Source organism: Leptonychotes weddellii, chromosome 1 (genome assembly GCF_054177405.1).
Source record: "Leptonychotes weddellii isolate Sample4059 chromosome 1, ASM5417740v2, whole genome shotgun sequence".
NCBI classification, from domain to species: domain Eukaryota; kingdom Metazoa; phylum Chordata; class Mammalia; order Carnivora; family Phocidae; genus Leptonychotes; species Leptonychotes weddellii.
Window position 1 is genome coordinate 40,104,054 of NC_138369.1, and position 15,007 is coordinate 40,119,060.

At 47.5% G+C, this 15,007-nt stretch overlaps 1 protein-coding gene across 1 annotated transcript; it reads left to right on the forward strand.

Moving 5' to 3' along the window:
* The first annotated feature begins 541 nt into the window (after positions 1–541).
* Positions 542–6,243, forward strand: BHLHE40 (basic helix-loop-helix family member e40). The gene is made up of 5 exons (XM_006745864.3): positions 542–941; positions 1,106–1,175; positions 1,434–1,541; positions 2,489–2,612; positions 3,936–6,243. The coding sequence occupies exons 1-5, from the start codon at positions 862–864 to the stop codon at positions 4,790–4,792; spliced, it is 1,239 nt and encodes a 412-aa protein (XP_006745927.1). The 5' UTR covers positions 542–861; the 3' UTR covers positions 4,793–6,243.
* The last annotated feature ends 8,764 nt before the right edge of the window (positions 6,244–15,007 follow it).

Sequence of the window (15,007 nt, forward strand, 5' to 3'; positions counted from 1 at the left end):
AGGAAGAGGGTTGGGCTGGAGCGAGCGAGGGGATATTCCTCTCCCGGCTTGAGTCAGACGCGGGCGGATCCGTCCTCCCCCGTTCCCTCCCAGGAGACGGGAACTTACTTCATTTCCCTGGGGCAGGTTCGCCCACGTTACCAACCCCCCCCACCACCCGGGCCCAGCGGCTCCCCGGCCCCTTCCAGCTTCCGCGCCCCCCACCCGGTTGGGCAGGACCCAGGCCGTGCTGCCACCCCCTCTTCGGGGAAAGGCAGCCGCAGCCGCAGACACCTGGGGGCTGAGGCTGGGGGTGGGGGCTCCCTCGCAGCCGCGGGAGCGTTGTCCAACACGTGAGACTCATGTGATGAAGCCGGGGGAGGGCGGGCAGGTCGCTCCTTCCCTCCCTGGCAGCGGCCAGACGTGCCTGGAGTCACAGGGTAGAACACGTAGCTCCAACCCACCCACTCGCTCCCATTTAACCCAGCCCGCAGCCTCTCCATTACTCCTCAGCTCGCACCCCCCACCCCCCGCCACCCTAGCCGGCCCCCCCCTCTCCGAGCTCCCTCCCGCCTCCCCGCCCGCCCCACTTCTCATTCACTTCGCTCGCACCGCGCAGACGGCGCAGGGAGCACACGCCGCCAGTCTGTGCGCAGAGCCGGAGCCAGAGGCCGCGGGGACACCATGCACGCCCCCAACTGAAGCAGCACCTCAAAGCCGCAGCGCCCGGCAGCCCAAGCGGATTTCAGGGAGCTCAGACTCAGAGGAACCCTTGCTGAGAGAGACACCCCCCGCCCCCCGGAAGCCCTTTGTAGGACAGTCCTCACCCCGACGTTCCGCTACTGCAGACAGGAGTGCACAGTGGCCCCGGCTCGCCGCGCCATGGAGCGGATCCCCAGCGCGCAACCGCCCCCCGCCTGCCTGCCCAAAGCTCCAGGACTAGAACCCGGAGACCTACCTGGGTAAGTTGGCACTCCCCGGCCCCTTCAAGCCTCGGCTCCAGCCCTGCGTTCTGCGCGGCTCTCGACTCGGAGCAGCTCTGGCCGCATCCGGGGGGCTTTTACCAGGGCTCCTGCAGCCTATGCGCACGCAAAGTCATGACCCTACCTGGCCCCTCTCCCTGCAGGATGGATTTTGCCCACATGTACCAAGTGTACAAATCGAGGCGGGGAATAAAGCGGAGCGAGGATAGCAAGGTAAGAACACCGCGCCCCTCGGGACCCCAGACCCTGGCGCGCGCTGTTTCCAAGAAAAGTTTTCTCACTTTGAGCTTGGCCGGGCTATGCAAGGTGTGGGCTCGGTGCTTCTATGAAATGGCTTGGACTAGAAGGGGCAGAAAGTGGTTCAGGGTGTGACTCCGCGGCCCCAACTCTTACCGCGCCGCGGGGTGGGGGAGGAGAGGGGCTTCTTACCCGCTTCCTCTGGTGCCCACCGCCTCCCCGTGTGCCTTGCAGGAGACCTACAAACTGCCGCACCGGCTCATCGAGAAAAAGAGACGTGACCGGATTAACGAGTGCATCGCCCAGCTGAAGGATCTCCTACCCGAACATCTCAAACTTACAGTAAGTGAGAATCTGGCCCCTCTCCAAGCCAGCTCTTCTGCCCAGAGAGCGGGCGGGGGTCATTCGCCGCCTGCAGGCCCCACGGGGAACTGCAGACCAGATGCGCGGCTCAAGAGCTTGCTTGCGGGTGGCAGTTTTGGGGTACCCTTCCCCAGCCCCGGGGATTTTTCTGGCAGCCTCATGCAAATGAGGTGAGAACCGCTTGGACTTCTCCAAGTTGGCTCCAACACCAACTAGACTTCGTTTTCAAGAGTTTAAGCCTTTCCTTTCTGGTGATTTTCAGGGTTCTTTAGTTTTGCTGACTTGGGTAAACCAAGGAACACGCAGATTTTATTTACTCCCTTTCTGTCGCCCTCCCCCTTTTTAAAAATAAAGAGGACTTGTTTGGGTGCGTGATTTTTATGTCCTGTCCTTTCTTGGCGGTAGCCAACAGCTTACTGGCTTTGGCAGCCTTTGGTTGGGAAAGGAAAAAAAAAATAGTATTTGAGGAGGAAGTAAAAAGCCTGGATGAGCTGAAAGTTATGAAAGGGTGTCAGGAAAGAAGCTAGGGGAAGCCTCTTGGCTGCCAGACACAGTAGAAGTCCCTCCTCAGGTTGACACCACTGCAGAGAAATGTTATCTCCGGATTCCCCTGAGTTAAGGTCAGCTGGGGCTGCTGGAGAAATTTATCTGTCAGAGCTTTCTCCTGATGTAGCTGCCTCTTCCCAAATGCCTCCAAAGATAAGTGACGCTCATTTTTTATTCTTTAATCAGAAGTGTGTGCATGTATGTATACATACACACACTTTTTAAAAACATCATCTCCAAACTTAAAACTAAATGTAGTCAACCAGGAAAGGCTATTTCATATTTTTTTTTTCCTTTAGAGATATTTCCCATTGCTAATAAGTGTCCCAGAGGTGGGACTTCTCTGAGCTCACTGTTGACTAAGGCTCTTTTTATTCCAGACTTTGGGTCACTTGGAAAAAGCAGTGGTTCTGGAACTTACCTTGAAGCATGTGAAAGCACTAACAAACCTAATTGACCAGCAGCAGCAGAAAATCATTGCCCTGCAGAGCGGTTTACAAGCTGGTGAGTGCCCGAGTCTGGTTATCATCACCTAAGAGTTGTAGCACAAATAGCCTGTGGGCTCAACATCTGGTATAAGGAACATTCCTACAACAAATTGCTTATGCACATTCGTTGGGGGAGATGTCATTTTATCTTTCCTAAAAGGTCAGACTTTTCATTCGGAATGCTGCTGTATGCCACCTGGCATGAATACGTATTAGTCAAGTGGTAAAATATTTCCGTGGCATTTTGGTTTAAGGGTTTCTGGGTTCTGGGACATTTTCCCCCTCCTGTTTAAAATGCCAAGGCACCTATAATTTGTATCGTGGGTGTTTTACAGTTGGTCTTCTTAGTCCGCTTTCATTGGAGAATAAATCATGGGTATGCCCCAGTGTTTTCCTGTTTCTCTACTTCCTTATCACTCTGTGTGTGGTATGATCCTGGCAGGATGACAGCAGGAGCTTTTCCTGCATTTCATGTGGTTCCCTGAATAGCCACTAGGTATCTTGGTGAGTTGCACAATCTAATGAAACCACTGAAGTTTCATCATTAGTTTCTACCAACTTCCAGAGAATCACAGTCAGCTTGTAACCTTCTAGTTTCACCCCTTCCAAATAATACTGTACAGACCGGGAAGAAATTCTTCTACCCACTCCCTCATTCCATTCTTCTTGCCCTTCTTTCCAAGACTAGTATGATGAGAATCACAAAAACCTAGCAGGTGCTTCTGCCAGTTTCTTCATTGAAAATAGGAAGATGATTGTACCTGATTTTTCGGGGCTTGTGGATAGAATACATGGAAAAGGCTTAGAAATAGCTTTGAAATTTAAAGATTGCAGCACAACTGCAACTTTTTTAATCGAAAATAAGCTTACTTGGGTGACATCGTTTCCTCATTCCTTATCTCATTCTATGACTGGTCTCTGTCCGATCTTGCTCTGGTAAGACTGATGTTCTATAAATTGACTCTAGTTATAAACATACAAGGATGTTCACTGCTGTGTCATGTATAATGAAAACTCAGGAACAAGCTATCGATTCAACAAGAGGAAAAATAGTCCCATCGCTATTAATTATGTTCTGTTTCTGTGATGGGATATTATGCAACCCTTACAACTCATATTTTACCTCTGAGTGGTAGGATAATGGATTATTTTTGTTCTATTATTTGTACTTTTCAGTATAACCCAAATTTTTTCTGATCATATTACTTTTGGAGTTAGGAACACGAATCAGTGAGTGCTAATAACAGAGAGAGGAAAGCTTCCAGTCTTTGAGGTGTAGGTACCCAGGTGAACCACAGGGCCTTCTGAAACGTCTTCCTTTGGATCTGTGTCGATCCAGGTGAGCTGTCGGGGAGAAATGTTGAAGCAGGTCAAGAGATGTTCTGCTCAGGTTTCCAGACGTGTGCCCGGGAGGTGCTTCAGTACCTGGCCAAGCATGAGAACACTCGGGACCTGAAGTCTTCGCAGCTAGTCACCCACCTTCACCGTGTGGTCTCAGAGCTGCTACAGGGGGGTACCTCCAGGAAACTGTCAGACCCAGCTCCCAAAGCCATGGACTTCAAGGAGAAACCCAGCTCCCTGGCCAAAGGCTCTGAAGGCCCTGGGAAAAACTGTGTGCCGGTCATCCAGCGGACTTTCGCGCACTCGAGTGGGGAGCAGAGTGGCAGTGACACGGACACAGACAGTGGCTATGGAGGAGAATCCGAGAAGGGTGACTTGCGTGGTGAGCAGCAGTATTTCAAAAGCGATCATGGACGCAGGTTCACCATGGGAGAAAGGATCGGTGTTATTAAGCAAGAATCGGAAGAACCCCCAACAAAAAAGAGCAGAATGCAGCTCTCCGATGATGAAGGCCACTTCACTGGCAGTGACCTGATCAGCTCCCCATTCCTGGGCCCACACCCACACCAACCTCCCTTCTGTCTGCCTTTCTATCTGATCCCGCCGTCAGCAACTGCCTACTTGCCCATGCTGGAGAAGTGCTGGTATCCCACCTCCGTCCCCGTGTTATACCCGGGCCTCAACGCCTCCGCAGCAGCCCTCACCAGCTTCATGAACCCAGACAAGATCTCAGCCCCCTTGCTCATGCCCCAGAGACTCCCTTCTCCCTTGCCAGCACATCCGGCCATCGACTCTTCTGCCCTGCTCCAAGCTTTGAAGCAGATCCCCCCTTTAAACTTAGAAACCAAAGACTAGGGGACCCTGCTGCTCTGCTTTCCTTCCTCCCTACTCCCCCTCCCCAAAAAAAAAAAAGTGTGACTGCAGCAAGATTGCTCTAGTGTGTATGCTGAGATAATCTGAGGCACGGAGAGAAGATTTGGGGTGCGTGTGTGTGCGCGCACACGCATTATGGTGTGTTGGTATAGGACATGAAAGCTCCTTCTGGCGTAGGGAAAATATGAAGGATTGCCTGACGTCAGGAGATTTAGGGGGGATTGTAGCAGATCTCTGGGCTTTCCTCCACCCAGAGAATAGCCCCCTCAGATACAGACAAATCAGCTGGATTTTCAAAAGCTTCAAAGTCTTGGTCTGTGAGTCAGTCTTCATTTTGGGAGCCGGGTCTGTGGCTTTGAGAAAAAGGTACTTTCAAAAGAGGGCTTTCCAGAGCGCTGTTCCCAGCCAGCTCTTATGACCCCACCCTTCTCCCTTTTATTGTTGCCGTGACTCACCACACGGGGAGAGGGCAGCCACACTGAGCTTTCTGCTAAGTGGTGAGGTAGCAGACACTGGCATAGCATGGTAGTGGTTTGGGGAGATTGCTACAGGTCTGCTCCCCACCCCCTGCCTCTGATGAATAAAGAGAATGTAGTTCCTACTCAGGCTTTTGTAGTGATTAACTTAATAAGGAACTGAAAAGGGCCCCTGGTAAAGCTGAGCTGCCAGGAATGAGGGAGACGTCCCTGGGCCCTATGGCACCTGTTTCTAAGTCTCACCTAGAAAACAATCTTGCTGTCCCGGGAACCAAAGCAGGGTCTGAGAGATGCCGGTGCCTAAGTTCCACTCACCCCCAAAATGCGTAAAGCCAAGTAACAAATTGCTACCTTCAACAAGCAGAGCTAGACTCGGTTTTCAGTTCTATCCTAAAACTCCTTTTAACCAAGCTTAGCTTACAGGCCTAACCAGCTCTTGGCACAGCAAGATCCTTTCTGCAGGCTAATGCCCCTCGCCCGACGGCATAGGGAGTGTCCTTATTGCTAAAAAGGATTCTGTCTCCTTCAAAGAAGTTTTATTTTTGGTCCAGAGTACTTGTTTTCTGACTTGTCCAGCTAGCCCTGCACCAGCTTTTCAAAATGCACTATGCTTGATCGCCGATGGTGTTTTAACTTTTTCTTTTCCTGTTTTTATTTTGGTATAAAGTCATTGCCTTTATTTGTAAAACTGTTATAAATATATATTATATAAGTATATTAAACAGGAAATGTTTCAGATGTTTATTTGTATAATTACTTGATCTACAAAGTGAGAAAAATGAATGTATTCCTGTTTTTGAAGAGAAGAAGAATTTTTTTCTCTAGGGAGAGGTACAGTGTTTATATTTTGGAGCCTTCCTGAAGGTGTGAAATTGTAAATATTTTTATCTATGAGTCAATGTTAAGTAGTTGTTTTAAAATACTTAATAAAATAATCCTTTTCCTGTGGAAGAGAAAGGTGGTCTTTTGCATTTTTTTTTTTTTTAAGATTTTATTTATTTGACAGAGAGATAGCGAGAGCAGGAACACAAGCAGGGGGAGTGGGAGAGGGAGAAGCGGGCTTCCCGCCGAGCAGGGAGCCTGATGTGGGACTCGATCCCAGATCCCTGGGATCATGACCTGAGCCGAAGGCAGACGCTTAACGACTGAGCCACCCAGGTGCCCGGTCTTTTGCATTTTTTAAAAATACCCTAGTCGTGTGAAAACGGCTATCTCCTGCTCTCCCCTTCTTGGCTGGAGACAACAACTAGTTAATCTTGGCGACATTTCATTCAGCTTTTTATGTGCCTTGTATTCAGTCAGACAGAATAAATGAATAAACTTGGTCAATTTTGTAGGTAAATATTTGTTTGTTTGTTTTTTTAACACTTGCTAAAGGTTCATGGTCACCCTGTGCCTCCTTCCAGAGTTAGGCAAAAAGTACATTGTCCCTGCCACCCCCCACCCCGCCCTGGCCTGCTTTTGTCGTGGTCCTTAGAACTTGACAGAAAATCAAATTATGGAATTGTTAGGCCGTAGGGTCTGGGGAGCTTGCTGGAACGGTAGGCACATGGAGAAAAGATTTAATGGATTATTATGCAATAATTGGTGCTGGGGATAGCACCTCTGCCAAGCCAGTCTAACTTTTTTGAGTCCAGCAAAGTCTAATGGGTTTGCCATATCCTGTCTTATTGCTGCTGAGGGCAACATTCCATAATTATTTTCTACATCCTTCCTGGATTTCCTCTCATTGGGTGTGTTTGTGTGTGAATGAATATTGGTGTTCCTTAGTCAAGTGCTCTTATGAAAAAAAAAAAAATTCCATGTGAAAAGAAGTGGGAAATGACCTGACCCGGTCGAGGATTTTTGCCTCTCTCCTTCTCCCTGTCAGGGATGTCCTGATGGCCAGTGCCTGGCTTGCCATGCTTCTGATCTCCAAGTATCTTGAGCCTTCCAGAACCCTTTGGTCATCTGGAGCCTAAGCAGGGAACCTGCCCCCAGGGAGTTCTCAGCCCGGCAAAGGCGCCCCCTGCCCATCATGAGTTTGCTTCCAACGTCGCCTTCCCTGTCCCCTGATGAGCCAGCAGGTGAGAGTGAGCATTGCCTGGCTGTGTGAGATGCAGAACGCATGCTCTCAAAGACACAGTGATCCGCCGGGGCAGCATGGAATCATGGACGGGAGCCCTGCACCAGGAGTCTGGAGATGAACCGATGGCCTGTCATCTCCCTTCCACCCCTGGTCCTGACTAGGTAAAATAAGGATTCTGAGCCCTGTCACAAGTCCTGTCGCAGGCAGATGGCAAATTCTGGAAGTCCCTCCTTCTCCCAGCTCTTTAGGGCCTCCAGGTCTCCTGCCTGCTAAGTCCCTTGAAATGCCTCCATGAATGGCTAGGCTTTTCTGGCTAGGCTTTTTTGGTAAAAACCTAAACAAGTCAGTTGCTCCCGGGGATGGAGCATGGGGTTGAAATCAGGGCCAAACGCCCTTTGCACGCCCCTCTCTCTTTCCTGGGCCATAACTCAAGGAGTCGCCGTGGAGACTGAAGGAAGTGGTTGGAGCAACCTGAACTAAAAAAAACACGTGAGCGTTCAGACACCTAACAGTCGACCCAGAGTCGCCCTCCTGGGGTCTGCGGGGTCACACACCCCTCAAGGGAGCCGCTGCCCCGCTGCCCCCTTTGCCCTTGCCTTTCCTTCTAGCCCACTTGCAGCAGGTTCCAAGTGGCTCCCAGGGAGATGCGAGGAGGGGCTTGCACCCCAGCCCTTCGCCCATTCGGGACAAAGAGGACCTCTGTTTAAAAGGGGTGTGTGTGAGTGTGAGGGGGTGAAGTGTTGGCTTTGAGGTAGGGGAGCCGAGGCTGGGGATCCGGCCGCCTTCAGACAGGGCGTGACCCTCCGGGCCTGCCGGGATGGTCTCACCCAGCGCTGACCTGCCTCGCCTGTTGACACAACGTCACGTTTCCGACTGCAGCCCTTTCATGTGCGGCCCGCGGCTAAATGCGGCTGCCGGTTCCTGGAAGCAGACGTGCCTGGCACCGCGTCAGCAGAAACCTGATCCCCGGGGAAGCTTGGCACGGCCACGGGATCGCTCGGCCCCCAGAATAGGGCCTGGCAGCGGGCGCCGGGCAGCCCCCGCCCCCCACCCCTCGCGCCCAGCAGGAAGGAATCCAAGCGCTCTCCCGCAGGGGTGGGGTAAGGAGCTGGATTTAGGCAGGGCATTGGGACAAGGGCCTAAGTAACTACAAGCTAGAAGCTTCCCACGGGTCATCGCTCGTTAATGAAGCCTAACAACCTAGAAGCACCATTATGGGTAGTAGTATAACTCGCGTTTTGGAGAGAAATAAAAGCGGGCTCAGAGAGGGGAGGTAATTTGCCCAAAGTCACACAGCTTCCGAGTTGCTAAACCATTAGTGGGATGGTGAACATGTTGCACTGTGGCTCCTCTTAATCGGATCCAAGGTGAAGGCTTTCAGAGTTCGGTTGTTAATAATAATGATGATGATGATAATAATAATAATAATAATAATAATAATAATAATAATAGCAACAGAACTATCACTACTGTTAAAGGCAAACCCATCCGAGGCACTTACAATTTGCCAGGCACTCTTCAAAGCGCTCCCATACAATAATTTAATTCTTGCAGCAACTCCATGAGATAGATACAATTATTAATCCCCTCATATGGTTTTAAAAAACATAGGCACAGAGAGGTTAAGTAACTTGCATAAGGTCACACAGCTCTAGTGGTGAAGTGAATTCAAACCTAGGCAGTTTGGCTCCAGAGTCTATGTGCTTAGCTACGAAATCACATTGCCCTTCTAGCTAAATGATAGTAATAATAATAAAAGTAAAAGTGGTAATAATTATAGCTGTTACTACCATATTTTGAACACTTTCCCTGTGCCATGCACTGTATTAAGCACTTTGTGTGAATTATCTCTATTTCCTCTAGCAACTGTGATAGATAACAGATATTAATATGCCCATTTTACAGATGACACAACTGGAGCTCAAAGAGAGGAAATGCCTCATCTGAGGTGACACATCATTTAAAGACAGCGTCATGCCCTTTCTCTGGTATGGAACTGCTTCTAAACCGAGCTGCTGTTGGGCTTGGACATGCATGAGCTCATTTAATCCTCAAAATAGCCCTATGGAGTAGGTATTATGCTCCCCAGTGGGCAAATGAGATAACTGACACTCAGAGTGAAGTTATTTGCCCACCTCTTTGTTGCCTTACAAATGCCCCCACACACCATCCTGCAGCAAAAAATGGGCCCATTCTCTAATTAAAGAACTAACCCCACAGGCATTTGGGGTCACATGGGGAGGCCCTAGAGACTGACTGCTGAGAACCAGAATCTGGGTTTGAGGAAATTCTATGTCATATTTTCTGGGGTGGGACTAGGGGTACTCACATCTCTCTTCAGGTTAGGAGAGAGACAGGTAGAGGGGCCTGAGGGAGGAGCTGCATGTGGACCACTCAGGTCAAAGCAACTCTGCTGGAGGGAGGGAGGGAGGGAGAGAGGGAGGCAGACACTGAGTTCCATGCTCTCTTGCTGGAAGGGAACCTGGCAGGCGCGGAGACCTGGCCACTGTAGCTGCTGTCTCTCTCAGCTTCCTTCAGCCCACCCGAACCCTGGTCCATGTCCCCAGCCCTTGGCTGATGACGGGTAAGCAAGAAGCCATTTTGCTTGGGGGCATGGGCCGAGTATCTCAGGTGGGAGCTTGCCTTGCTGCCGGGTTTCTCCTCAGGCCTCTAGAGCCCATTGCAAGGCTCAAAGAGACAGAATGTGTTGAGTTCCCAAGCGCTCTCATATAACGACTCTGTGTTAACAGGATCGGCGTGTTCTTCTGAGACCCAGAATTCCCAGAGGTGCCACGTGGCATGGAGGGCGGGGAGGCTCTGGGCTTCTCACTGCCTCTTCAACTGGAGCAGCTTCCTTTTTCCTTTTTCCTCTGTCTTATGTCTTGTAATGATTTGTTTGAACAAGAGTTCTACTGCTAAAAACATCCCACACACGTTTGGAAGGCACTAAACTGTAGCATACCCTTCCTCAGGCATGGCCTTCACATTCCCTGCCTCTTTCTCCAGGATCCTGAGGGAGGCTGAGGCCACTCAAAGCCACCTCCACCCCCTCAACCCAGCACCACCCCCCTGTTTATCCCAAGCCATCTGTTTGGCCCGACTACCACAGCGGAACATGAGCCGGGTGAAGCCTCTCCCACTGGCTATGGAAGCCACTGACATGCTTGTCTCGAGGCTGGGCCATCCAGTCTTATGATGTGGCTGGACTGGGGCCCAGAAGGTTTCTTCTGGTATAGATGGGACCCTCCCTTCCCGGAGGAATCTTAGTAAAGACACTGAGGTGGGACATCAGGGAATGAATCACCAGGCTGGTAGGTAGTGGGGTCAGCCTCAGACTGAGGCCAAAGTGATGGGGACAGTCAGAGTCTGTTCCTCCAAAGACAGCCCTGCTCTCTGTGTCTCCCACCCACCTTTGAGAAGGAGAAAGGGAAGAAACATGCTTATTTATTTGTTTGAAGGGCAAATGCTTTTTTTGAAGTCGCGTTATGAATGGCACATGGAGATTGGGATTATGCAAGGGTCTCTGGGGAATTCAAGTAGGGGGGTGGGAGGAGGAGGGAAAAGTACTCTCCAGAAAATAAAAAAAAGTGTTTCTTAAAGTTTTAAATACAATATCTAATATTTTTGTATCTTCTTACTATGGAGAATTTAAAACATATATAAAAGTAGACAGAAACAACAAAAAGAAAAATGACCCAATTTAAAAATAGGCAGAGGACTCGAATAGACATTCCTCTAAAGAAGATAGACAAATGGCCAAGAAGCACATGAAAAGATGCTCAACATCATTAGTCATCAGGGAAATGCAAATCAAAACCACAGTGAGATATCACTTCACACCCACTAGGACGGCTGTAATGAAGAAAAAACAAAACGGAAAATAACAAGTGTTGTCGAGGATGTGGAGAAATTGGAATCTTCATACGTTGCCAGTGGGAATGTAGAATGGTCCAGCTGCTTGGGAACACTTAAGTGGCTCCTCAAAAAGTTAAATATAGAGTTACCATAGAACCCTGCAATCCCACACCTAGGTATATACCCCAAAGAGTTGAAAGCAAGTACTCCAGCAAGTACACAGGCATGCATATTCACAATAGCCAAAAGATGGAAACAGCTCAAGTGTTCATCAATGGATGAATGGATACACAAAATGTGCCGTGTGTATACATACACAGACACATATATATATTAGACTAAAAAGCAGTGGAGTGCTGATATATTTTACAGTATGGATGAACCTTGAAAACATTACACTCAGTGAAAGAAGCCGGACACAAAAAGTCGCACAGTGGATGATTCCATTTATATGAAATCTTGAGAATAACACACTGACCGAACACAGATTTGTGGTCTCCAGGGGCTGGAGGGAGGAAGAAATGGGGGAAAAGTACTGAATGGGTACAGTGGTTTCAGTTTGAGGTGATGGAACTATTTTAGAACCAGATAGAGGTGGTAGTTGCATAAGTTTATGAATATGCTCAGTGCCTCCGAATTGTTCACTTTAAAATGGTTAATTTTGGGATGCCTGGGGGGCTCAGTTGGTCAAGAGGCTGCCTTTGGGCTCAGGTCATGATCCCAGAGTCCTGGGATCAAGCCCCACATCAGGCTCCCTGCTCAGCGAGAAGCCTGCTTCTCCCTCTCCCTCTGCTGTTGCCCCACTTGTGCTCTCTGGCTCTCTCTCTGTCAAATAAATAAATAAAATCTTAAAAAAATAATAAAATGGTTAATTTGGGGGCACCTGGGTGGCTTGGTCAGTTAAACGTCCCACTCTCCGTCTTGGCTCAGGTCTTCTTTCTTTTCTTTTTTTTATTTATTTGAAAGAGAGAGAGCACAGAGGTAGAGTGGGAGGGAGAAGCAGACGCCCTGCTGAGCTGAGAGCCTGATGCGGGGGATCAATCCCAGGACTCTGGGATCATGACCTTGGCCGAAGGCAGATGCTTAACTGACTGAGTCATCCGGATACCCTCACCTCAGGTCTTAATCTCAAGGTTGTGAGTTCAAGTCCCGTATTGCTTTAAAAAAAGAAAAAAAAAAAGGTTAATTTTATGTGAATCTCACCAATATAAATTATTTTTTAAAAAATACCCAGCATAGCATAATAAACCCTCTTTGTACCAGTTGCTTGGGTTTAATAATCATCAACTCATGCTCAGTGTCATCTGTAATATATGTACTGATCTGCTTCCCCTGCTCATATATTATTTAGAAGCAAATCTGGACATCATATAATTTCATTTATAAATATTTTAATATATATCTCTAAAAGGTAAGCAATCTTTAAAAATTACAATAGCATTATCACACCTAAAACAATTTAACCATACTGGAAGCCAATTTTTGTTTATTTTTATTTTTTTATAAAATTCGATAAAAAAAAGTATTTCAAACTGTACAGTCACCAGAAGTTCACGGTTACCAAAAATGCATGCATTTCACCTGCCGTCTCCTGGAAGGCGATTTTTAAAGACTAATTTTCTGAGAACAAGTACAGAATGGTTTCAAAATCTAAAAGCATGAGAAATGATCAGTGAAAAAAATTTTTCTCCTGTCCTGATTCATCCTCTTTCATCCAGTCCCTCTCCTCACCAAAGTCACCCGTGAGTAGGCTGCTAGGCACTGTTTTAACTTATTTTAGAGCTTATTTATATTTATGTGTGCAAATAGGAACGTTCGCTATCATTTGTAGTCTTTTCTCATACAAAAATAACATGCTATGCACACCATTTTGCACTTATTTTTCAATTACTATATCTTGGCAGCTATCCCCATGAATACATAGAAAGGCTTTTAATTCTTTTTCACAACTGTATAGTATATTATTGTATATACTATCATTTATTTGACCAGTTCCTTATGAAGGACATTTGGGTTATTTCTGATCTTTGGCGATTATCAACAGGGCTGCAATGACTAATTTTATACATGCATCATTTTGCATGTGTACAACAATACTTTCAGGGTAAACTCCCAGAAGTGGGATTGCTGGTCCGTAGTATGAGCATCTGTCATTATGATGGGTATTACCAAAGCTGTCTTCCATGGGGCTGTGACAGTTCGTATTCCTTTAGCAACCCAGCAGAGTTGCCTGTCTAGGAAGTAGTTTGCAAGAGATGTTGGAAGCCTTGGAACGTGTACATCTTCAGACCAAGAGATTCTACTTCTAGGAGTTATTCTAAGGGAGTTGTGAATCAGGTTTTCAAAGATTTAGCTACAAGGATGAACATCTCTGTGTCATAATAAAAAAAAAATAATAACAATCAGAAAAATGACCTACGGAAGACTGGTTGAGTAACTGAGTCATTTATGGTATGTGTAAATGCTGGAATACTACATAGTCATGAAAAAGTATGTGGGGAAAGTGTATTAGTTATTATTTATTTCTTGTTAAGGGGGGAAAAGTAGGTCACAAAACAGTATCTTCAGAATGATCCCATTTTTAAAATAAAGAATAGCATCTATACTTTTAAGTTTTCTCTTTCTCTTCCTCAATTTCCACTCCTGTAAAATGAGGACAATAATTATCAGCTCACTGAGTTGCTGTAAGGATTAATTTAGTTAAAATGTCTAAAACGCTTAGAATAGTATCTGGCCCAGAGGAAATTCTGTGTCGGGGTTAGTGAAAATTAGTGAAAATCACCATTATTCTTATCATTATTAATTGTATTAGAATTGCATAAGAGAGGGGCGCCTGGGCGGCTCCGTCGCTGGGCGTCTGCCTTTGGCTCAGGTCATGATTCCAGAGTCCTGGGATCGAGCCCCGCATCGGGCTCCCTGCTCCGCAGGAAGCCCGCTTCTCCCTCTCCCACTCCCCCTGCTTGTGTTCCCTCTCTCGCTGTGTCTCTCTCTGTCAAATAAATAAATAAAATCTTAAAAAAAAAAAAAAAAGGAATTGCATAAGAGAAAGGTCTGGCAGACAGTATAACAAAATTTTAACCATCTTAGCAGGACTTAGAGTGATTATTTGAGAATTTTCGCTTTTCTGTATTTTCTTTTTCTTTTTTTAAATAATGAACATGTGTCGTTTCTGTAATATATATCATGAAGTGCAAAAGAAAAAAAAAGGACAAGAATGGAATAATGGAATTCTTCTGAGGTAGTCTTGGAAATCCGCACTCAGCAGAGCCCCAGAGTGATGTGGAAAGAAAAGGCAGGAGGTTTTTTTGGCTTGTCAGCTCAGCCTTGGGTAGGATCAGCTCCGCACAGTAGGAAGAAGGCAACTCCCTCGGACAGTCAATTGGAAGGAAGGGAGAGGCTCTCCCTGCCCACGTGCACAAGCTTTGAATGGGACTTTCACAATTAGAGCGATGACAAAAGGTACAAATGCACACAGTGGCCAGAGTCTTAAGATAGGGGTCCAACTCCTTCACTGCTGTGTCCGTAGCACCTCTCCTGAAAGAGAGCAAAAATTCAGCGCATGTTTCCTGCATGAACAAGTGAACCCAGGCTCTTCTGGGTGACTTTGGGAACATTCTTTCACCTTCCTGAAACTCAGTATCCTCCACCACTAAATGGGGATATTAGCGATCTTGTAGACACCGTTGTGAGGATGAAAAGAAAAATCTGTACGTAGATTAAATAGCACCTGGCTCAAATTGGGCACATGGCATGTACCCAAGCATTTGTGGAATAAATGAATGGAAAGAACGAAGGGCA